This window comes from Panthera onca, chromosome B3 (genome assembly GCF_046562875.1).
Source record: "Panthera onca isolate mPanOnc1 chromosome B3, mPanOnc1 haplotype 2, whole genome shotgun sequence".
Taxonomy (NCBI): domain Eukaryota; kingdom Metazoa; phylum Chordata; class Mammalia; order Carnivora; family Felidae; genus Panthera; species Panthera onca.
In genome coordinates this window covers 121,537,348-121,562,147 of record NC_138344.1, presented here as the reverse complement: position 1 = coordinate 121,562,147, position 24,800 = coordinate 121,537,348, and the positions used below count along the sequence as shown (strand labels likewise).

Here is a 24,800-nt window from a genome sequence, read left to right as displayed (position 1 = left end):
GTAGTGCTGGTTTGGGTGTGTCTCAAATCAAGGCGGGTATCTTTTAAAGAGATACACTCACAGCATTCCTGACATACACACCTGCCACACATTTGTTACTTAGGAGCTCTGAAAGCTGTCTTTTTACTAGTATGTTCTATTGCGAGAAAATAAACAATTTCAGAGTTAAGAGTTGGGTACTGGTATTAAATACAGTGTTCTTTTAGATATAGTTTTTTATTTTTTATATTTTATTTATTATTTATTTATTTTTTTTTATGTTTATTTATTTTTGAGAGAGAGAGAGAGAGAGAGAGAGCGCGCACAAGCCAGTCAGGGGCAGAGAGAAAGAGAGGGACAGAGGATCCGAAGCAGACTCTGTGCTGACAGCAGAGAGCCTGATGCAGAGCTTGAACTTGTGAACCATGATGAGATCATGACCTGAGCTGAAGTCAGACGCTTAACCAACTGAGGCACCCACGTGCCCTAGATACAGTTTTTAAAAGAGATGATCAGAATATTATTTTATTTTTGTTGTGTTTTAAATGTTTTTGATTTGTCCAGCTTAAAAAAGTTTTAAGTTTATTTATTTTGAGAGAGACAGAGACAACATGAGAGGGAGAGAGGGAGACAGAATCCCAAGCAGGCCCTGCACTGTCAGTGCAGAGCTCCATGCGAGGCTTGAACTCGTGGAACTGTGAGATCATGACCTGAGCTGAAACCTAGTTGGACGCTTAACTGACTGAGCCACCCAGGTGCTCCTGTCCAGGTTTTTAAAAATGTTTATTTATCTTGAGAGAGAGAGAGAACGCGTGAATGGGGAAGGGGCAGAGAGAGAGGGAGAGAAAAAACTCCCAAGTAGGCTCTGAGCTATCACCTCTGAGCCCAGTGTGGGGCTCCATCTCACAACTTTGAGAAGAGGACCTGAGCTGAAAGCAAGAGTAGGACGCTCAACTGACTAAGCCACCCAGGTGCCCCTGCTTTGCCCAGTTTATAACTTGTTTATATGTTATATTAATTTTTAAACAATCTCCTGTCTTCAGTTATTGGCTCATTTCTAGCTATTCTATTCTAAACACATTGCAGCCTTGCTCCTGCATAAAACTTTCAGTAGTGAACATCCACACAAACTTCTACCCCTTTGGGGAAGAGATTGATGAAGATCTATATCAGTTTTATAATTAGTTTTCACAAGTTTCTTTAGGCCATCAAATTGAAGCAGTACCATCAGATTCTAAGTATCATGCCTATTTGAATGCCGTTCCTTTGTTAAGAACAAGTTTTTATTTTCCAGCTGTTCTAGCTTGCAGCATTCAGATAGCTTCCCCAAATTAATATTATCGGTATGAAATATTCTAAAATATATTTAACCCTTGGATCAAGTTGCCTGAGAGGCCAAGAAAGAATCTTTTATTCCTTTGGGACTTTTCATAACTCTAGTACAGTACTCAATTGAAAATGTGTTCCTAATAAATTGTGAATGACCATTCTCACTGTAATTGGCTGTTTCATAGTTAAGATTAAAGTTAACACACAGGGGTGCCTGGGTGGCTCAGGCAGTTTAGTGTATGACTCTTGATTTCAGCTTGGGTCATGATCTCACGGTTTGGTTTGTGAGCTCAAGCGTTCTCTCTCTGTCAAAATAAATAAACTTTTTAAAAAAAAGTTAACACACAAACTCCTCTGATGAGATTTTTCTATAAAACAAGATTTCCATTAAGATTGACCAAAAAGTGGGGTGCCTGGGTGGCTCAGCCGGTTAAGCATCTGACTTCGGCTCAGGTCATGATCTCACGGTTCGTGGTTCAAGCCCCGAGTCAGGCTCTGTGCTGACAGCTCAGAGCCTGGAGCCTGCTTCAGATTCTGTGTCTCCCTCTCTTGTGCCCCTTCCCTGCTCGTACGCTGTCTCTGTCTGTCTCAAAAATAAACAAACATTAAAAGAAAATTAAAAAAAAAAAAAAAAAAAGATTGACCAAAAAGTAAAAAACTTTGAGGTATGAGATCAAAAGTACAGTAGCTTGGTATTTTATATTAAAATTCAAGTGTCCCAAAGGATTAAACCAGGGATAATCTTAGAGTGGAAATGGGTACTTAGGTGAAGATGAAGGGGTCAGAATGATTTCATGACAGTTGCTGACCATTCTTAAATGTTTTTCCCTTGTGTTGCATTTCACTTTCTACTTCTGTACAGTGCTGGACCAGTCTTACGTAAGCATTTTACTTTTGTGCATAATTTATTTGTGTTACCACAACAAAGGCTGTTAATAAACCACGTGTTTCCCATAGGAACCTAGTACTGGTCATTATTTGGAATACTATGGCTGGTGGCTTTAAGACTATACAGCAGCAAAACATTATAAATAGTTTATTCTAGGACTGATTTACTTTGACTGCTTCATTTGTAAGTTAACATACTATTTTTCAGGACAGGCTTTTTCTTTGTTGATTTATTTTTTAATTTGCTTTATTAGAACAAAGGAAATTATACATGCTCCAACCATAGCATTTTAGGATCTATTTCATAAAATCAAATAATGATAGAAATGAGCATTAAGCATTGTTCTTGGGCACTTCCTTCTCCCTCTGTTTTTCTTTGTTTGCTGTTTATCTAAAGTATATATAACTTACAATATTTCTGTTGAAAAAAATTATGCCCTGCTTAGATCTTAGTGGATTTATTTTTACTAGTAGAGAATTCTGAAGTTATGCAAATCTGTAAGGACTTAGAGCTTAATCTTTTTCTTACTGGGATTGAAATAAACATTTTTAAACTCCCTTTTAGGTCCATCATGTTACACAAAATGGAGGACTTTACAAAAAACCGTTTAATGAAGCTTTTGAAGAAACACCGATGCTGGTCGCTGTGCTTACTTATGTGGGGTATGGTGTACTCACTCTCTTTGGATATCTCCGAGATTTCTTGAGGCATTGGAGAATTGAAAAGTGTCATCATGCAACAGAAAGAAAAGAACAACAGGTAATTGTTAAGAGTCTTTGATTCTATAAATGGAAGCCTTTTATAGAGATCTTGGTATTTTCACTCATTATTTCTTTAGAGATCTGGGGACACGTTAAAATAAAAATATTCCAGATGAAGTTAAATGAAAGCATTTCACAAAGGAAGTGGAAAACAAGGTTAAGGCATGGAGAAATCAAGGTCTTTAAGATATTTCTAATTTAGTCTTCACAAGAATTTATTCTTGTTTGATGGATGAGAAAGCTAAAATTCACAAGTTAAATAACATTTCCTAAGACACTTTGTGTCAGAGCTTGTACACAGACACAGGTCTGTGAAGTGCCAGAAGCCATGTTCTGTCTGTTCATGGTACTGTGCTGTATCCCAAGTTGTGGCTCCATTCGTCTCAGAAGATGTAGTTCTGGAGAACTCATGATGTGTTTTCTCATAGACACATTGTACATAGATGTTTGGCTCACAGATCAGCTCCTCTCCCCAAACAAGTCTGTAAACAGAATGTGGTTGAGCTCTGTTCATGGTAGAAAAACAATCTTGTTTGAGTAATTGTAAACAGAGATAATAATGGTCGTCTCTGGGAGGAAAGACCTCACTTCACTTTTCTCTCTATACTCCTTTGCACCTCTAGATTTCTGTACAGTACACATGTATTGCCTATTCTCAAAAATCAGCCAAATTAGGGTGAAAAATGCCTGGTGTTTCTAAAAACAAACTTGTTTGTTCTTGGCATGTGAAGTATGCAGAGGTTGTCCTCTAACCCAAGGAATATTTAGATTAGAGATAGATTAGATAGATAGATTAGATTTAGATTAGAGATAGATTATAGAAGGGCTTCAGAAATTAGATTTTTTTGGTCCATCATACTTCTCACTTTTGTGGGGTTTTAGAGGAGAGAGGCGGATGTTGTGGCAGCAAGGTCACCACTGAGAGAGGAGCCATTAGACACTGGGCATAGATGGTGGTCCTGTGGGGGGAGGGACGGGGGCATCCAGAAATGTGGGCAAAGAAGGGACCTCATCAACTGCTAGAAAGCCAAAACCAGTCTGTATGGAATTGAGGATTCTGGTCCTGAGAGAACCCAGAACCCAGGCTGTCTTCACTGTCACGTCAGTCATTCTGCATCCTCCCCAGCACCAGAACCACAAGTTGGCCATCCTTCATTGTGCTGAAATGCCTACAGTTCACTTCATCAAGAAGGTATTTCTTGAATACCTAATGCAAGCAAAGCCCTGCGTTCAGAAGTTTGGTCCAGTAGGCAAAACTCGTTGTATGGTATTGCTGTTACTTATTTATGGGCCAGTATCTTCCTATTAGACTGAGTTGATGGTGGTTGTCACTGATGGGAGCTAACGTTTGATTCACATAGCCACATTCAAAAGTCTTTGTCTACAGGGACCTCTCCTAGTGTGGACATACTTCAAAGCCCTACTAACTAACATGTAGAGGTGGGTGTGGGGGTACTGGTTTTGATGTGGAGAGTATTCCAGGCTGAGGGGATGGGGTGGGCAAGGGTATGAGGAATGTTTGGGAGCAGCTGGGTTTTGGCTGTATGAGAGATTGTGGTTTGAATGTCAAGCTAGGAACTTTGGGCAGTGAGGAGTCTGGGCAGTTTTTGAGCAGAGGAGTGGCCGGAGAGTTTGCATAGCTGGTGTTGTGTCATGGTGTGATAAAGAATGAATGGGGTTGCATCAGAATTACTTTGTAAAAGAGTACATCACGTTTTGAACTTGTTCTGTGTTTCCAGAGGGTGAATTTACTCTTGAGTATTGGGGCTGCCTGTGTGTACTTGACCTTTGTGTTAAGGAGTCAGAACACATAGATTTTATTAAGTAGTTTCTAATTCTGTTGAGGAAACATAAACTCTTCAGATTTAACGGGTCTTTGCAAAGCACTATACACATAAATAGTGTCTGAATTGTATGCAGATGTAGAACAAAAAAATAGCTGACTAGCATTGAATTAATCAGGAAATAATTGTAGGAGGAAGTAATAGGAAATATGTGGGACAGAGGGGGGACATTTGCTTCTACGGTTTAGAGGACTGTACTAATTTGTTTGAATTCTTTCAATAGGATTTTCACAGTAGATAACATTAACAGTTAAAACAGTTGAATTCTGCCATTTTCTTTTCTTTCTTTCTTTTTTTAATCTTTATTTATTTTTGAGAGAAAGACAGTGTGAGCAGGGGAGGAGTAGAGAGAGGGAGACACAGAATCCAAAGCAGGCTCCAGGCCCTCAGCTGTCAGCACAGAACCCAAGGTGGGGTTCTAACTCATGAACCGTGAGATCATGACCTGAGCTGAATTCGGACACTTAACCGACTGAGCCACCCAGGCGCCCTGAATTCTGCCATTTTCTTATCAAAGTTTAGCTTTTAGAGGGAAAGGAAGATCATTCAGCCCTGTGGTAGAGCATGTTTATTTTCGGATACTGGATTAGATGTAGTGAGAGGGATATGCAGAGTTTTAAGTGTTACATTGGAAGAAGTGAGGGAAAGTGCTTGGGATCATAAAATGCAAATCTAATGTTGCCACTTCCTCATTTCACTGAGTGAATGGTGTTTATAACTGCCTCCTTACTTTCTTCCCCATTCCATTATAAAAGAGAGCCCATTTTAACTATTTATGCTAGTTCTTTATGTGTTGCTTTGGGTAGAACTGAATCCCATGGCCCCAACTAATGAGTTAGCATGACTTTGTTCTATTCTATGTAAATTGTAAAAAAAAAAAAAAAAAAATTCTTTGAATTCTTTACTGCTTGATCCTCTCCTATTAGTGTTATTTTGGAGGAGAGTGTTGTTTTTCCCAGTCTATAGTCTGTTTCTTTTTTATGTGAGATGAAGCTACTAGTCCTCTAGAAACATGTATGTGATTAGATATAGCAAAAGGTTGAATTTAAAACATTCCAGTATCTAGACAAGAAATACCTAAGAAATTTAAGGATCAGATCATGGTAGGTAGTTCCCATACAACTTACCAAACTTAATTTTTGCCTCTACGGTTTGTTTATGATCAAATATTCAAAAATGGAAAGGATAGGATATTGGGAAGGGACATTATTTATCCACATCCTGATATGTTTAATTTTCAAGATACAAAAGAAGAAAATTATTTGAAATAGATTAATAGAAATTCCTGGAAGTATTTTATTCTTGACCTTCCTCAAAAAGTAGTTTACTAAGAATATTCTGATGGTTGCCATTGTAGCAGTATCTTTGGAAACTATTAATGTCGTATAGTTGCTTGATGTATTAAGCTGAGGGATTATCAGTTGGTTTGTCTTTTTTAGTTCTGTGGACTTACAAAGAGCTCTACTTTTCATTGTTTTGTGGTGTGTGTGGAGCCCCGGACAGCAGTCATCTATTTTTTTTTAAATAGCCTCATTGAGATAAAATTTATATACCATAAAGGTCACCTGTTTAAAACATATAATTCAGTTAATTTTAGCATTACAGTTGACCCTTGAAAAATGTGGAGGTTAGGGGTGCCGGCACCCCCCACATGCAGTTGAAAATTTATGTATACTTTTGACTCCCCCAAAACTTAACTAATACTCTTCAGTTGACCTGAAGTTTTGCTGATAACATAAACAGTTGATTAACACATATTTTGTAAGTTATATGTATCACATACTGTATTCTTTTTTTTTTTTTTTTTTAAGTTTATTTATTTATTTTGAGACAGAGTACCAGCAGGGGAGGGGCAGAGAGCAAGAGAAAGAAAGAGGATCCCAAGCGGCAGTGCAGAGCCCAATGCAGGCTTGAACTCAAGAACCATGAGATGATGACCTGAGCCAAATCCAACAGTCGGACGGACATTCAAGTGACTGGGACACTCAACTGACTGAGCCACCCAGGCACCCCCACCTTTTATTTTCTTTTTTAAGTAATCTCTACATCCAAGGTGGGGCTTGAATTTACAACCCTGAGACCAAGATTACCTGCTCCACCAACTGAGCCAGCCAGGTGCCCCTTATATACTGTATTCTTAAAATAAAGTAAGCTAGAGAAAAAATATGAAGAAAATTATAAGGAAGAGAAAATACATTTATAATACCATACTGTATTTATTAGAAAAAAATCTGCGTGTAGATGGACCTGCAGAGTTCAAACCCCTGTTGTTCAAGGGTCAAATGTATTTTCAGAAGTGAGCAGCCAGCACCATAATCTAGTTTTAGAACATTTTTATCATCTGAAAAAGAAACCCCATAGCTGTTAGCAGTCACTTATTACTCCCCCTTATCACCCTAGGCAACCACTGATCTACTTTCTGTTTCTAGATGTTTCATATGAATGGGATTATACAATGTGTGATTATTTGTGTCTGCCTTCTTTACTTGGCGTAATGTTTTTTGAGGGTCATCCATGTTGTAGTATGCTTCATATTCATTTCTTTTTATTGCTGAATCATATTCCACTGTATAGAAGTCATCTATTTGTATTTACTCTAGGGATTTCTCACTAGTACCAAGCTGTATCCCAGATAAACCTTTTCAAAGAGTTTGGTAGTAGATTACCACCTTATCCTTGTGCACTAGTGACATTAGTAGGTTTGCAAAAGTTTCCCTGTCACCTTTTGGGCTTTTTTGTTTGGAGCAACAGTGTAGTTTTTTTAAATTTAATTTTATTATTATTATTATTTTAATGTTTTATTTATTTTTGAGAGAGAGAGACAGAGCACGAGTGGGGGAGGAACAGAGAGAGGGAGACGCAGAATCTGAAGCAGGCTCCAAGCACAGAGCCCGACGTGAGGCTCAAACTCATGAACATCAAGTTCAAACAGCGCATGAAGGCTGTTTGTACTTTACCATTGCCACTCACCTGCCAGTTAAGTATTTTTTGTCTGAGCAAGTATCCCTTTAGAGTACTTGTTATATTGTATTATAACTTCATTTGTGTGCCGCTCCACTCCACTAAGAGGTCCTTAGGAGTGTAAAGGTTGTGTCTTACTCATTTTTATTCCTAATGCCTACCTTAGTGCCTGGAAAGGACAGCTCAGTAAACGTTTGTTCAGTGACTGAGCAAACAAGTATTAGGTTGGCCTGACTAAAGTCATTTCACAGTGACTAAATTAAGAAGGAGGAGGAAGAAGAGGGTGAGGATGTGGAGTGGGGATGGGGGACAGGCTGGGGGAGGGGGAGGGTAGGAGTAGTGGGGGTATTGTAGTTTGCGGAGAGAACTGTCTTGTTTTTTAATATATCCTGAGTCTGGCAGAAGTATTCAGCAAAAGGCATTGGAAGGAAGGAAGGAAAGGAAGGAAGGAAGGAAGGAAGGAAGGAAGGAAGGAAGGAAGGAAGGGATAAGTCCTCTATTTTAACCCTGTCCTAGAATATTTAAACTGTAGGAGATATTTTTGGGAACAGACACTCTTGTTGCCTAAACTGGAACCCTGAATAGTTACCCTGTTCCATCCCCATTCTTGCTTCATTGCTAAGCTGCAGGGAGTTTGGTTAGTGGCCTTTCAGTTCTTTTCACTGAACCTTCTAACTGTAGTCAAGCTTCTACCCTGGCCAGGAGTCCCTCTCTTCTGCCGTTCTGTCCCACCAGCTTTTGGTCTGTAACATCCCTCACTGTGGCAACTTTCCTGTCACTCTGTGTAAGTCTGTTCCTGTCTCAGGGACTGAGGTGTTGTCTCATCGGAACAATGAGGAGTGGTGAGCTCCTTGATCTTGACAGTCTCTGCCCTCCCAGCCACACCCTGGCTGCCCAGAGCTCTACTTCACTTGAGCCTGCAACCATTTTGGGTTTGGTAACCCTTCCAATAAATGGGACCAGACTGTCTTAAGCATTTTCTGATGTTTATATAGTAAAACAAAAATAGTGCTCTTTCTTCTAATAAAAATTTGTCTGTGATGGAGTATTTCTCTCAGGTGTTTGAATTAATACCTTTAACATTAATGTGCAGTATTTAGAAAGGGTTTAAAGAAATGAGATCAAGAAGAGTTGGTACTGTTTACCCTATTTGATGTGAATGGACAAAGATTGTAAACAACTCCCCCTGCTCCCCCAATCCTACTTTGGGAAATAAATGCATGGTGAATGACAGCCAAGGGAAAGTCCCAAATTAGAATTTGGATGTCTTTGTTCCAGTTTTCATTCACTTAGTATTCTTGTTGGAAGAAGAGACTATCAAAAAGGATACATTATTTAAGTAGTAAATTTCCAATTATGATAGACACATTATTTATGGATATTTTCTCAAGGAAATGTAAATGTTAGGGCAATTGTGAAAGAGATGGTATCGGGTACTGCACATTCCAGAGAGTACTTTCTGACTCTGCTCAGCTTTATTTAAGATTTTATCTACTGTGAGGCTTACTTATTAGTTACTTTATAGTCCAATGTCATAGAAGGTTAATTATAAAATTTTATGAAGTCTTTTTTAGCAATAAAAATCTTACACAATAAGGCTTAAGCTTTGCATGTTTCTAATTAGCTTATTTAACAGATTAATTTAGATTGACACCAAGTCCAGATCTTGGGGCTAGAAGTTCAACAGTTTGCTAACTGTAGTATAGTTTTCTTTTTATTTGGTTTACCCCTTATCTTCAGGAGTCCAGTTGCTCTAATGTGGTCTGATCATGTGGTCATATCACATCAGTCATAACATTATGCATTCATTTTAGCTCCACCCAGACTATTTTTTTATAGACTTAATTTTTAGTGCATCTTATTTCAGGGAAGAAGGGAGGGCTTTAAGTCCCTCATCATGGGAATTCATCACGAGAATCTTTTTTTCAAACTCCCATCCAAGGAAAGAAACCTGAGATAGGTGTCTTTCTATATAAGCAAACTTTTAGTCTTTCTTGCTTATCATTTTTCTTTGGATATGTTTCACTTTGATTTTAAAAATATACAGAGGATGGAATTTTAATTTCAGAATTATTATTTTTTGTTTAAAACTGAAATTACAGTGTTTTTTTTTTAAGTTTAATTTATTTTGAGAGACAGAGAGAGAGCATGAGTAGGGGAGGGGCAGAGAGAGAGAATCCCAAACAGGCTTCATGCTGTCAGCGCAGAGCCAGACAAGGGGTTCAAATCTGTGAACAGTGAGATCATGACCTGAGCCAAAACCAAGAGTTTTGAATGCTTAACCAACTAAGCCACCCAGGTGTCCTTAAAATTAGTGTTTTTATTTAAAAAAATTTTTTTTTAATGTTTTTATTTATATTTGAGAGAAAGAGAGAGACAGTCAGAATCTGAAGCAGGCTCCAGGCTCTGAGCTGTCAGCACAGAGCCTGACGTGGGGCTTGAACTGAACTGTGAGATCATGACCTGAGCTGAACTCGACTGAGCCACCCAGGTGCCCCAAGACCTACTTTATTAAGTTCTTTGACTCTACATTCATGCAGTCAGATGATTATTTACAACGATTTCATATAGGTTAGCCATCAAAGCCAAGTGGCTTTTACCTGATTAAGAGTTGTTTTACCTTGAGGTGCCTGGGTGGCTTAGTGGTTTAGCATGGGACTCTTGGCTTCAGCTCAGGTCATGATCTCACGGTTTCATGAGTTCGAGCCCGTGTGGGGCTCTGTGCTGGCAGTGCGGAGCTTGCTTGGGATTGTCTCTCTCTTCCTGTTTCTCTCTGCCCTTCCCCACTCTGTCTCTGTCTCTCTCAAATAAAAAAAACTAAAAAAAAAAAAAAAGAGTTGTTCCCCCCCCTCCCTTTTTTTAAAGTAATCTCCACACTCAACATGGGACTCAAATTACAACCCTGAAGTCAACAGTCTCATGCTCTACTAAGCCAGCCAGGTGCCCCAGAGTTGTTTTAAAGTTTTAAAGTTGTTTTTATCATAGAGAATTGATGCCTTGTGATTGTTTTCCTTATCAGCGAATTCAATATAATTGACCTCTCATTCTTAATTGCTCTTACAACATGAAAAGGGAAGTTGTAAAAATGTTCTAAAGCAATTTAGTTAAATTCATGGTATTTCACCATTTGTTGGCAGGACTTTGTGTCATTGTATCAGGATTTCGAAAACTTCTATACAAGAAACCTCTACATGAGGATTAGAGACAACTGGAATCGACCGATCTGTAGTGTGCCTGGAGCCAGGGTGGACATCATGGAGAGGCAGTCTCATGATTATAACTGGTCCTTCAAGTGAGTCTCAGTTGGGAAATTATCTCTTGACAGCAACAGAAAGGAATTTCTTCACTTCAGAATTTATTCGATTGCAAATTGAGTATTCTGTTAAAACAAGAGTCGAAGCTGAGAGTACAGCACAACATAGTTTCCTTGCATATAGTTCATCGTTATCCAGATTTTTAAAATATATTTTTCTGTTACATTTGATACTGTGTTGGATTATAACTGAAAACAAAGTTTGACTAATTAAAAAGAAAAACAAGAGGCCAAAGAAAAACTGTCCTTTCTGTTATGCCACTTACCAGAATCAAGTGTCTGAATATACTTCTAGATATTTTGATTTCTCGAATGGTTCCAGGATATATGCAATGCTTTTACTTAAATAGGCTGAATAGTTTAGAAAACTTTTCATATTCATAAAACTTTATTGTTTAGATCTCACAAGTATTGCATGGTTGCATTGTTACTATTAAAAAAAAAAGATAATACAGATAAATGAAACATTCCCCCATGACAACTAACCACTATCCCTTCTGCAAATCCACTTCTCCACAAATCTTCACTCCCCAGAGGTGACCACTGTTACCAGTTTGTTGTGTATGATTCCTCCAGATGTTTTCTGTGGGGTATGTATGTGGTGAATCCACTGGGGTTACGTACAGGTAATTTTTGATTTATAAAAATGGGACCATACTATAGAAATCATTTTATATCTTGCTTTTTTCTTGCTAACATGTTGGTAATATCCTGCTTGTCTGTATCCACAGCCAGCTTAATATTAGCAGTGGCTACTTAGCATCGTATAGTATAGATGTATATAGTGTATGGCAGGTTGGGCTGCACCATCCTTTGTTAAAAACCCCAAAATTTCAGAGTTCAAACAGCAGCAGTTTCTTGTCCACACTTCCCGTCCACCTTAGGTTGGTGGAGCCTCTGAAACATGTTATTCTCACTGGTGGGCCCAGGCTGATTGAACTTCCATCATAATGGAATGTCACTGGTCTGTGTGCCTGGAGAAGGGGCATGGTAGATAAATTGTGCAGTGACTCTGAAAGGATCTTTATGCAGGTATCCTTTCATATCTGTGTGGAAATTGCTGAGTCAAAGAGTATGTACTTCTTTTAATGGAGAAGTCCTGCCAAACTGCCCTCCAAAAAAAAAAAAAAAATTACTGACTGATATTCTTATCTACAGTATGTGAGACTGTCCTGGCCAACACTGGCTATGGTCAGTTTTTAAATCTTTATTATTATCTATACGTGAAAATTACTATTTTGTTTTAACTTTCATTTTCTTAATTTTAGTTTCTTAGTGAGTTTGAGCTTCCTTTCTCCTAGGCCATATTATCCCTACTTTCTGTATATGGTGCTTCCTTTTATATCATCAGTGTGTTTATTATTACGTGTACATATTTGATTTGCTCATGAGTTTCATGAACTTTTATGGTATTGAAATACAGGTACACAGGGAATATAATTAAAGGTGTTATAAACATGGGTTCCTACAACTATCTTGGATTTGCACGGAATACTGGATCATGTCAAGAAGCAGCTGCCAAAGTCCTAGAGGAGTATGGAGTTGGAGTGTGCAGCACTCGGCAGGAAATTGGTAAGTGCAGGCTCTGTTTGGCCAGCTAATGTTCTTAATTGTGCTACTCAGGAGGGAATAATGCTGATACAGAGCTAGAATAGTAAGCATCCAAATACATACTTTGCCATATAGTTTCTGAAATAACGGATGATTTTAATGTGTTCAACACATGTTGAGACATATTTATCTTTTCCATTGTATTATAATACAAAATATCTCTAGAAAAGTTCCATAAGTATTTAACTCATCTGCAGCTTTAATGTTCACTTTGTTGGCTTTTACAAATGGTAGTGGTTAAGAGTGCTGTTTCCTAGGCCTGACCCTGTGGGCATATGAGGGTTATTTAATCTGTTTCCATGCTGGTAAGTGGGGGTAAGAATAATTACTACCTTATAGGGCTATTGAAGAATTAATTCATATAAAGCATTTGTGACTTGGCAAATATTCAGTAAATGTTAACTTTTTGTTATTGTACCTTTACAAAATGTAAAGGTGAATAGATTTATATAAATAAATTTCATTTTTGTCCATAGGACGATTTCTAATTCTTCTGTTTTGTTCCAGAGAACTGATAACTATAAAGGTTAAAAGGCAACTTCTGGATATTTATTACTATGAATCACCCTCAAACTTAGTGGATTAAAACAGTAATTCATCATTATTTCTCATAGGTCTAAAGATTGGCAAGCTTAGCTGGGTCATTTGTACTCAGGTCCTTAATGACATAGTTTAGGAAGCATGGTGCAATGACGATATATGGTAATCAGACCTTACATCTTTATGGCACTTTGTAGTTTTTAAATTTCTTGAGCCTTTTCTCTCCTTTGATCCTCACAACAATGTCATGAGGTAGATAGAGCAAATATTATTATTGGTATTTAGCAGATATGAAACTGAAGCCCAGGGAGGTTAAATGACTTGCTTAAAGCTTTGAGGACTTGTAGCATCTCAGTTCAGCAGCCTTTTTTTCACCATCTTTTCTGCTTTGATCAGTCTTGTTCAGTCCTTACAGATTTGATTATTGACATAAAATCACAATACAAAGTGAGGGAGGATGTTTTTTAACTTGTCTTTTGCTACATAACAAATCATTCTAAAACCTAGCAACTTAAAACAGACACATACATTTATTTGCTTATAATTCTGCCATTTGGAGAAGCCTTGATATTTATCTTAGCTCCATGTGGTGTTGGGTGGGGCATTATGGCTGAGAATAGAGTATCCAGGGTGGTTTCACTTACATGTCTGGTACCTCAGTTGGGTAGTGGGATCAGTCAAGGGCTGGCTGAGCCCTGCATTCCTCTTCCATAGTCTCTTATCCTCCAGAGGCCCTCCTGCTCCCCGTGGCTTTTCTTTACAACAGGCTAGTTAGACTGTTTTGTGTGGCAGCTGACTTCAAAAGTATAAAAGCAGATGTTGCCAGGCCTCTCAAGGCCTAGACTTAGAACTATCAAGTGTCAGCAGGAATGGGAGAAATTGTTGGCAATCTTCTTTACTGAAATTCCATCACAGGTGCTGAATCTGAAGGTATTCAGATCTGAAGTGGTATCGACCACGATGTCTTTCATTAGCCATTTCTCTTCATACTACTCTTCCATAGAGCTTAGTCTGAAAAGGTTGTAACATGAAGACTGTGATTTCTTTTTATAAAGTAATGAGTAACTCTTAAATTCAGGATTTGGCAGTGTTAACTTCACTAAGTTCTTCACACAGGAAACCTGGACAAGCATGAAGAACTAGAGAAGCTTGTGGCAAGTTTCTTGGGAGTAGAAGCTGCTATGGCATATGGCATGGGATTTGCAACAAATTCAATGAACATTCCTGCTCTTGTTGGCAAAGTAAGACTTGTCATTTATGAAAACTCTCTAGTATGTTGTAAAGCATTCAGAACAAGCCAAAGGCTGTTGTAAACTTCATACCAAACCTGGTCTGCCGAAAGATATTTCTGTCACAAATTTTTGAATAACAATATCACATGGAGACTTAGTGGAAGCTTTCTTGCTAGAACTCATGATTCTTTACTCTTCCATTAGAGGACTCTTGCCTTCGTCATTCATGTGGTTTTGAAAGGGATTCTGATGAAAACCTCATAAAATGCTAAAATTTTGAAAGAAAGAATGTTTAATTTGGAAGGTTGTTTAACAGGTGGTTTTTCCTAAGTAGAAAAATTTGAAAATACATAGGTACCCTAATACTTGTTCTTATAATGCGTGTTGCTCAGAGATAATATAGGCAAATTATAGGCATATATGTAAAGTGAAGGTAATACTATAGGTTAAAAGTAAGAATATAAGTTAATAATAGTGAAGGTTTGAAGCACCTGGGTGGCTCAGTCAGTTAAGTGGCTAACTCTTGATTTTGGCTCAGGTCATGATCTCACAGTTCATGAGATCAGGCCTGCATCGGGCTCTGCACTGACAGTGTTGAGCCTCCTTGGGATTCTCTTTCTCCCTCTCTGCCCTCCTGTGCTTGCACTCTCTCTCTGTCTCTCAAGATAAGTAAATAAACTTAAAAAAAGTAATAATGAAGGTTAAAAGTAGTAGTACTAATAAAAATAATAATTTAAGAAGTGTGTATTTTTTGCTCCCTTGTGGGTAGAGTTTGTAAGGGGGCAGTTAAGGAGAGAAGAGATAAGAGACTTTGTAAATCACATTTTAGCAGACTGACACTCTCAGCTTGAAAGGGCCCTCAAGGAATTTTATTTATTTTTTAAATTTTATTTTAAGTAGGCTCCACACTCAATGTGGGGCTTGAACTCACAACCCTGAGATCAAGAATTGTATGCTCCACTGACTGAGCCAGCCAGGTGCCCCAGGTTTTTTAATATTGATATTTAGGAATTGTATATTGAAAAATTAGTAGATTACTGAGTTGGAAGACTTGGGTTTTTGTTTGGTTGCTTATATATTCAAATTTATTTATTTATTTTTTTTGTATATTCAAATTTAGCTCTATGACTGTGAGCATGTCACAGCCTTCCTTTTTTTTTTTTTTTTTTTTTTTCCTTTTAAGTTTTATTTATTTAAGATATCTCTACACCCAAACCTGGGGCTCAAACCCATGACCTCCCAACGTCAAGAATTGGCCTGCTCTTCTTTTTTTTTTTTTTTTAAATGTTTATTTTTTGAGAGAGACAGTGTGAGTGGGGGAGAGGCAGAGAGAGGGAGGGAGACACTAGAATTGCCTGCTCCTCTGACTGAGCCAGCCAGGCACCCTGTCACAGACTTTCTGAGCCTCAGATTTTGCTTTGTAAAATGAGGTACTTGGACTAGGTTAACTGTAAAGTCCTTTTCAGTTATATAATGTATGGTTTCTTTTTTTTTTTTTTTTAATTTTTTTTTTTTTTTAACGTTTATTTATTTTTGAGACAGGGAGAGACAGAGCATGAACGGGGGAGGGTCAGAGAGAGAGGGAGACACAGAATCCGAAACAGGCTCCAGGCTCTGAGCTGTCAGCACAGAGCCCGACGCGGGGCTCAAACTCACGGACCGCAAGATCATGACCTGAGCTGAAGTCGGACACTTAACTGACTGAGCCACCCAGGCGCCCCTATAACGTATGGTTTCAAGGCACACATGGAACAAATAGAGAACAAATACCAAGGGAGGAGGTTTAAACCCAATTATATTGATATTATGTGATATTATATTAAATATAAATGGCTTATACATTCCAATTAGAAAAGAGAGGTTGGGGGCATCTGGGTGGCTCAGTCATTTAAGCATCTGACTTTGGCTCAGGTCGTGATCTCACTATTCATGAGATCAAGCCCCACGTTGGGCTGTGCACTGACGGTGCAGAGCTGGCTTGGGTGTCTCTCTCTCTCCTTCTCTCTGCCCCTTCCCCACACACACTTGCTCTCTCTCTCAAAATAAATAAACTTAAAAAAATTATTTTTTCAAAAAGAAAAAAGAGCTTGTCAGATTAGATAAAATTAAGTAGGTTTCTACCAAAAACCTACTTTAAAGACACAGGTTAAAAGTAAAAGGATGAAAGGAGATACAGCAAGCAAACCATAATTGAAAAGAAAGTTAGAGTGACTATATTAATATAAACAAAGATTTCAGAGCAAGGAATATTTCTCGGGGTAAAGTGGAACATTGTATAATGATACAGGAGTTAATTCATTAAAAAGATAACAATTTAAAATATATCGGTACCTAAATAGAGCTTCAAAGTACATGAAGCAAAAATTGATGAAAGGAGAAATAGACAAATATATAATTGTTACTAGAGATCTCTATATCCTTCTCTGAGTAATTGATAGAACTAGGCAGAAAATCAGCAAGGTTAGAGAACACTTGAAAAACATTATCAACCAACTTGACCTAATTGACATTTATGAAACATTTTACCCAATAACAGCAAACATTTACCAAGATAGGCCATTTTCAGGGCCATTAAACAAGCCTTAACAAAATTTTAAAAATTTAAATTATTCAAAGTATGTTCTCTGATTCTAATGCAATTAAATTAGAAATCAGTAACATAAGGGGCACCTGGGTGGCATCCGTAAGTGTCAGACTTTGGCTCAGGTCATGATATCACGGTTTATGAGTTTGAGCCCCACATTGGGCTCCGTGTTAACAGCTCAGAGCCTGGAGTCTGCTTCAGATTCTGTGTCTCCCTTTGCCCCTCCCTAACTCGTACGTGCCTGCTCTCTCTCTCAAAAACAAATAAAATAAAAAAAAAAAAAAAATCAGTAACACAGAGATACCTGGAAAATGCTCAAATATTTGAAAAAACATACTTCCAGATAACTCATAAGTCAAAGCAGAAAGGCAACATAGAAAATAATTTGAATGAAATGGAAGTGAAGCATATTATAATTTGTGAGACAAAGCTAAAAGCAATTCTCAGGGAATATGTAGTGTTAAGTGCTTGTATTAATAAAAGAAAAGTTTTGGGGTGCCTGGGTAGCTCATTTGGTTAAGTGTCCGACTCTTGATTTCAGCTCAGGTCGTGATCTCATGGTTCATGAGATGGAGCCCTGTGTTCCATGCTGACAGCTTGGAGCCTGCTTGGGATTTTTCTCTCTCCTTCTCTCTCAGTCCCTATCACCCCTCCCTTCAAAATGAAAAAAATAAACATTAAAAAAAAAAGAAAAACATTTTTTTTGAAGGAGGGAGAGACAGAGTATGAGGAGGGGAGAGGCAGAGAGACAGGGAGACACAGAGTCTGAAGCAGGCTCCAGGCTCTGAGCTGTCAGCACAGAGCCCAATGTGGGGCTCAAGCTCACGAACTGCAAGATCATGACCTGAGCCAAAGTCAGATGCTTAACCGACTGAGCCACCCAGGCACCCCAAAAAAGAAAAATTTTTATGGAAACCAATTTGACAATAAATTTTATATATAAAAAAAAACAAACCACATTTTGAATCAGCCGTCTAAATAAGGACTTCGAAAAAGAAGAGCAAATTAAAGAGTCCCAAAGAGTCCAAACAGAGGAAAGATAAAATAAAGGTAAATTCAGAAATCAATGATTTAGAAAAGAGACAATGGGGAAAATGTGTGAAACCAAAGATGGTTCTTTGAGAAAATGAATAAAATTGATAACTCTCTAGCCAGACTGGTGAGGATAAAAAGAAGACACAAATTACCAGTGGCAGGAATGACAGAGGGCACATCACTACACATCCTATAGACATTAAAAGGATAATAAGGACGTTTTAAGAACTTTATGCCAGTAAATTCAACAACTTAGATACAGTGGACACATTCTTTGAAAGACCTAAATGTATGGTTCTTTGACTTCGTCACGTTGATTATAATACATTCCTGTCCTACATTTTAGCAGTATAAATCTTGAGATTCTTACTTGGAATTTCTCAGAATTTTTCACAGTAAAGAGTTAAATAATCTTGTTCTATTCTTCCCTGTATGTTCAGAAACTCTAATAATCATGTAGAATTAGAGATCTTATATACAGACACGGAAGGTCTTACCTTAAAGATTTATCTTTCAAATCAAGTATTTTAGTTGAAATGTTATTAAGTATCATTTAATCTATTAAAGGCAGGAACCAATACAGTTTTAATATTTCTTTGAGTCTGATACTAAATTCTATGTGAGGTTGTTGATTATTCAGCTTCAAGGAAGGGGGAAACAGTATACTGTAGAATAAGAGCATGTGTTCTGGTAGCAGAAGCTTTGTAATGAATCACTTAGCATGCTTGTGACCTTGGGCAAGGTTTGTTAACTTCTCTGAAAGGGAATTTCCTCATATGTAAAGTGGGGATAATAATAGTACCTGCCTCAGAGATTTTTTTAATGAGGATTAAAAGTAATAATGCCTTTAAAAGCCTTAACATAATGCCAGGAACCTATTAAGTACTTAGCTGTTAACTGCTGACTTTTAATTTTATTTTATTTTTGAACTAAGGATAGTTCATGGTAGATTGATACACAGAAATGGTGAATAAGAATGTCTAAAAAGGAGATAAGGGCCTCCTGGCTGGCTCAGTTGTGGAGCATGCAACTCTTGATCTCGGAGCTGTAAATTCGAGCCCCACGTTGGGTGCAGAGATTACTTAAAAAGAAACTCTTAAAAAAAAATACATAAAAAGGTAAATAACAAACCATGTTGCAGATTTTGTCAGGAAAAAAAAAATGATCTGGAAAGAGAAGAAAATAAAATTGTATGGAGGGAAAGGAGGAGGATCCTTTTAAGGTAACAGTGGAATGCAAGAGTGGCAAGTAAAGGATTCAAAGACTTGGCAGAAGAGAAATTCAGAGTTTGGATGTAAATAAAAGCTTGTTGTTGTATACCTGAATATGTAAGTCAGTCACAGGACTGAAGAAATTAAAAGGCTGGAATTCTGCATCTACTTCTAAGTTAATTTTGCAAAACAAAAATATGTATACTTTTCTTCTTCTTGAAATTGATAGTTTTGCTGTTGTACAAGCTTTCCTTAATAAGATAGCATTATTCATGATTTTAGTGTTTTATAATTAGTGTAACTACATCTTTCCTTCCAGCTTCTTACCTTCCTGTGCTTGTGGTTTTGCAGGGTTGCCTGATTTTGAGTGACGAACTAAACCATGCATCTCTGGTTCTAGGAGCCAGACTCTCGGGAGCAACCATTCGAATCTTCAAACACAACAGTGAGTTTGATGTGGAATCCACTTCAGACTTTAGTGTTTAATATTTTTTGGGTTAGTGGAAGTGGTACCATTAGTTATATTAATAATAGAAAATCTAAATGACGCATGTTGCAACATTTAAAATGTCCTTCTGGTCCAGTCTTTTAAAAGTTATTCTTGGGGCACCTGGGTGGCTCAGTTGGTTAAGGTTCGGCTCAGGTCATGATCAATAGTTTGTGAGTTCAAGCCCCTAATCAGGCTCTGTGCTGACAGAGTGGAGTCTACCTGGGACTCTCTCTCTCTCTCTCTTTCTCTGTCTCTCTCTTTCTCTCTCTCTCTCTCTCTCTCTCTCTCAAAAAAATAAACTTGGGGCGCCTGGGTGGCTCAGTCGGTTAAGCGGCCGACTTCGGCTCAGGTCATGATCTTGCGGTCCGTGAGTTCGAGCCCCGCATCAGGCTCTGTGCTGACAGCTTAGAGCCTGAAGCCTGTTTCAGATTCTGCATCTCCCTCTCTCTCTGACCCTCCCCCGTTCATGCTCTGTCTCTCTCTGTCTCAAAAATAAATAAACGTTAAAAAAAAAAATAAAAAAAAAAAAAAATTAAAAAAAAATAAACTTTAAAAAGTTATTCTCTTCCTCATTAGAATAGAAATAGAGGCTAAAGGAAGCCTTTTGGTACAAAATACAAGATTCTCCTTTTATTTGGCTTTCAACTTTTTCTAAATAAATTTTTTTAATGTGTATTTATTTCTGAGAGAGAGACAGAGTGCAAGCAGGGGAGGAGCAGAGAGAGGGAGACACAGAATCCGAAGCAGGCTCCAGGCTTTGAGCTGTCAGCACAGAGCCCAATGTGGGGCTTGAATCCATGAACGGTGAGATCATGACCTGAGCTGAAGTTGGCCACTTAACCAACTGAGCCACCCAGGTGCCCCGAGAGAGGCAGGGGAGGGCTTGTGGTGGGGGAGAGAATCTTAAGTGGGTTCCGTGGAGACTGATGCTTGACATGGGGCTCGAACCCCTCACCCTGGGATCATGACCTGAGCACAAACCAAGAGTCGGATGCTCAGCTGACCGAGCCACCCAGGTGTCCCCAGAGCATTTATCATTAACAGGAAAATTATGATCCTCATTAATGGTAGTACCAGCCAAGCTGTTTCTGGACCTGTTAACCATCCTTAAGGACCAACAGAGCCATGAGAGCTAGATAATGTACAGACAGCTGATCAAGTCAAACAAAAGGCTAACTGATTGCCAAGCTTTCTTACCACATGGTCTCATGGATGCCACTGGCATATTTTTAGCACACTACTAAGTTAAAACTGTTTAACAAGCAGTTATTGAGTGTATCCTGGGTGAAAGGAAATGGAGCATGTGCGTGAATTTTCCCTCCTATTTGCTTTTTAAGAGGTGTATGTATTTTTAATAGTTTATTTGCACTTTCTTGCTCAGTCTTTTATGTGTGTATTTCTGAATGACTCACTAGGATTAAAGATACAGTTGATTCTACGAATACAAAAAAAAAAAGCTAACTGAATGGTCAGGTATTTAACATGAAACATGAGCCATTTCACAAGCATGCTAATAACCAACTCTGAATCACCTATGCCACAGTTATTTGGTGGAGTTTTTATGGTTTTGAACATTTATTACATTTCAGATTGTCATTCAAGCTAGAGGTAGCTCACCCATTTTGCCTTTTTCTGCTCAGTTCTGATTCCATAAGTTAATGTCCTTTGCTATTTGAGACACCCTTCCTGAATAAGAAATGCGTATTTGCATTTCTGAAATAAAGTTCAGAAAGAGGAAGGTACTTTGTGCTGAAATTCTTTTTTGTGTGATGTAGATATGCAAAGCCTAGAGAAGCTGCTGAAAGATGCCATTGTTTATGGTCAGCCTCGGACTCGAAGGCCCTGGAAGAAAATTCTAATCCTTGTGGAGGGAATATATAGGTAATCCTACTTTCCTATTCTTATCTTTTCTGATTTGGCTCCCTGAAGTTACAGAATTTTTAAGCAGAAGGGAATGGTAATATAGACCCCTCTGGAAACTAAGGAAACAATGTTTATGATTTGTTAAAATACCTGGAAGCAGGGGCGCCTGGGTGGCTCAGTCGGTTAAGCTTCCGACTTCGGCTCAGGTCATGATCTCGCGCTCTGTGAGTTCCAGCCCCGCGTCGGGCTCTGTGCTGACAGCTCAGAGCCTGGAGCCTGCTTCAGATTCCATGTCTCCCTCTCTCTCTGGCCCTCCTCCGTTCATGCTCAGTCTCTCTCTGTCTCAAAAATAAATAAATGTTAAAAAAAACCCAAAAACCTGGAAGCAGAGTTTGCACTAGAACAGAAGTCTTTTTCTCTGGCTTTTCTTTATTCTTTCTGTTGTGCTTTATAGTCTCCAGATCACCCCTCTGTTGGGGTCCTTTTTCTGCTGTTTATAGAGGGAATTTATACAGAGGGCCAAGAATTGGAATATATTTTCTAATATGTCAAAACAAATCATACATCATTTCATTTGAAGAAAGATTTTATTCTGGTTTATTTGCAGTCCTCGCACTTACTTTCTTACGTCCTATTTTTTTTAATTCTTTTATTTCGTTTTATTCTGTTATTTTAATTACACATGCAACGTAATACAAAATCTAATGTTGCCTGTAATTACAAGCATTGGAAGAATCTGGTGACCTTTATCCATCTGTGGTAAATTAAGATCAGTTCTGTTCTGACGCTTGTTTTAAAAGATCCACTCTCCTTTCCCCCAGACATCTGCCTGGCCATGGCATCACCTAACTTTGCTAGTTTAAAATCACAGGCAGAGGGGCGCCTGGGTGGCTCAGTCGGTTAAGCGTCCGACTTCGGCTCAGGTCGTGATCTCACGGTCCATGAGTTCGAGCCCCGCGTCGGGCTCTGTGCTGACAGCTCAGAGCCTGGAGCCTGTTTCGGATTCTGTGTCTCCCTCTCTCTGACCCTCCCCCGTTCATGCTCTGTCTCTGTCTCAAAAAAAAAAAAATAAATAAACGTTAAAAAAAAAAAAAAAAACTAAATCACAGGCAGAGTTGTCAAACTATTTTAAAAAAGCAATAAACTGAAAAAATTAATAATAACAGTAAGTTGACAGACCAGCCCCTAATTTTGAGTTAAGAAGTCTCTGTATGTATTTTCTCCTGTCTTGCCAGCATGGAGGGATCTATTGTTCGCCTTCCTGAAGTGATTGCTCTTAAGAAGAAATACAAGGCATACTTGTATCTAGATGAAGCTCACAGCATTGGGGCTCTGGGCCCTACAGGTCGAGGGGTGGTAGATTACTTTGGCCTGGATCCTGAGGATGTGGACGTTATGATGGGAACATTCACAAAGAGCTTTGGTGCTTCTGGAGGATACATTGGAGGCAAGAAGGTAAATGGGCCATGTGAATTGAGCAATTGAGGATAAAGGGACTGGTGATTAGACTTGGTAACTCACTTGTGACAGATAAGAATCTGGAACCCCGATGTGGAGACCCTGAATTTGTTTGTGGCTTAGGCTCACAGTGCCTTTGGGCTTCACAGTTCAGCTTAGGGAGTGACTGATAAACTAAAGGCGGGTTCTGTTCATTGTTTGTTGTTTTCTTATTTGAGCTTCGCTCTAAACTACACACTGGTCTGAGATACAGAACACCCTCTTGTATGAGAGAACACACAGTGGTGCTGCCTGTTTGCCACAGTCTTCTACTGGGTTTGAGTTGTGCCCACAGTTTCAAAAGTAGAGTTTATAATGAGAGCCAGTGGGAATAGAAGACCAGTTTCCCTCCCCTTGACCTCAAATGCATCTTGGGTGAGCATAGAGACAGGAAGAAAAAGATTATTTTGCCTGCTCTGGTGTACTACAAGGCATTGTATTTTTCAATTTAAAAATTATGTAATGAACTCTGAGGCTTTTGAGAATCAATGCGGTGTGATGGAAATGGCTGAATCATGAGACGGAGGCCTAGGTTTGAATATTTCCCTAACTTTGTGAGACCTTGGGCAAAGCATTTAACCTTCCCATTTCCTTATCACTAAAAACAGAGATAAATATGCCTAGTTTATAAGATTGTATAGTAAGGGTTGAAAAAATAATGTACGTCCATGTTACAACATGGATGAATTTGAAAGTTCACGTTAGTCAGTTTACATGAACTTAAAGAAGTCAGTCACAAAGGTCACATTGTATTATTGCTTTTATATGATATATCCAGAGCAGGCCAATTCAGAGACAGAATGTAGGTTCGTGGTTGCCAAGGGCTGAGGGGATGGGAGAAGCGGCAAGTGATTGCTGATGGGTATGAGGTTTCTTTCTGAGGTAATAAAATGTCCTAAAATTAGATAGTAGGGCCTGGCTCGCTCAGTTGGTAGAGTATGTGATTCTTGATCTCAGGGTCATGAGTTCAAGCCCCATGCTGGGCATAGAGCCTACTTTAAAAAAATAAATAAAACAAGATTAGATAGTGATGAAAGTCGCACAGCTCTATGAGTATACTGAAAGCACCTGAATTGTATACTTTAGAAAAGTTAATTCCATCTTGGTAAAACTGTTATTTAAAAAAACTCTCCATGGTATTAGAAAAAAACACATCATTTGTTAGTATTTGTATGAGGTATGTGGTAGGAGCTCATACATATCTCTAATTCCTTTTTAAACCTTGACATTGGGAGGCTTAAAGCATGGACTTTCTCTTAATAATTGATTGCCTTTTAGAGAAAACTCATTATTAGTGGTTTCAGTCAAGGTTGATAGAGTTTTACCTCAAATTTTTGTTAATGGAACCAGGCTCACTTTGGAGAGTTTGATTGCTAAGATTTATTGCCAAACCAAAGGACTTGAAATCATACTCTGGGAGATCATTTAGGTATGGTATATCTTTGCTTTTGTGGGTTTTGAATAGTTTTTAGTGTTTTTGAAGTGATACACTATTTTTGTAGTCCTATTCTGTGTGTCCTTTTTGGGTTCTGATACATGAGCTACTTTGCACATTTTATTTAAAGATTTAGTGAAGTTAAAAGGAGAGAATAGGGACATAGACCTGATTGTTTTGGACTCCTTGTAACTGGCATACAAAGTTTTTCTTCACTCAGTGAGAT

The 24,800-nt window shown here is 38.4% G+C and overlaps 1 protein-coding gene across 1 annotated transcript in view; it reads left to right on the top strand.

The window, feature by feature from the left end:
- The window catches only part of SPTLC2 (serine palmitoyltransferase long chain base subunit 2), a 102,546-nt gene that overhangs the window by 25,195 nt on the left and 52,551 nt on the right, over positions 1–24,800 (top strand). The window contains exons 2-8 of the mRNA XM_078447958.2: positions 2,762–2,956; positions 10,901–11,055; positions 12,500–12,648; positions 14,344–14,468; positions 19,641–19,734; positions 21,555–21,660; positions 22,878–23,097. Of these exons, the coding sequence (XP_078304084.1) occupies positions 2,762–2,956; positions 10,901–11,055; positions 12,500–12,648; positions 14,344–14,468; positions 19,641–19,734; positions 21,555–21,660; positions 22,878–23,097 (1,044 nt within the window). The remainder of the gene's footprint in view (positions 1–2,761; positions 2,957–10,900; positions 11,056–12,499; positions 12,649–14,343; positions 14,469–19,640; positions 19,735–21,554; positions 21,661–22,877; positions 23,098–24,800) is intronic.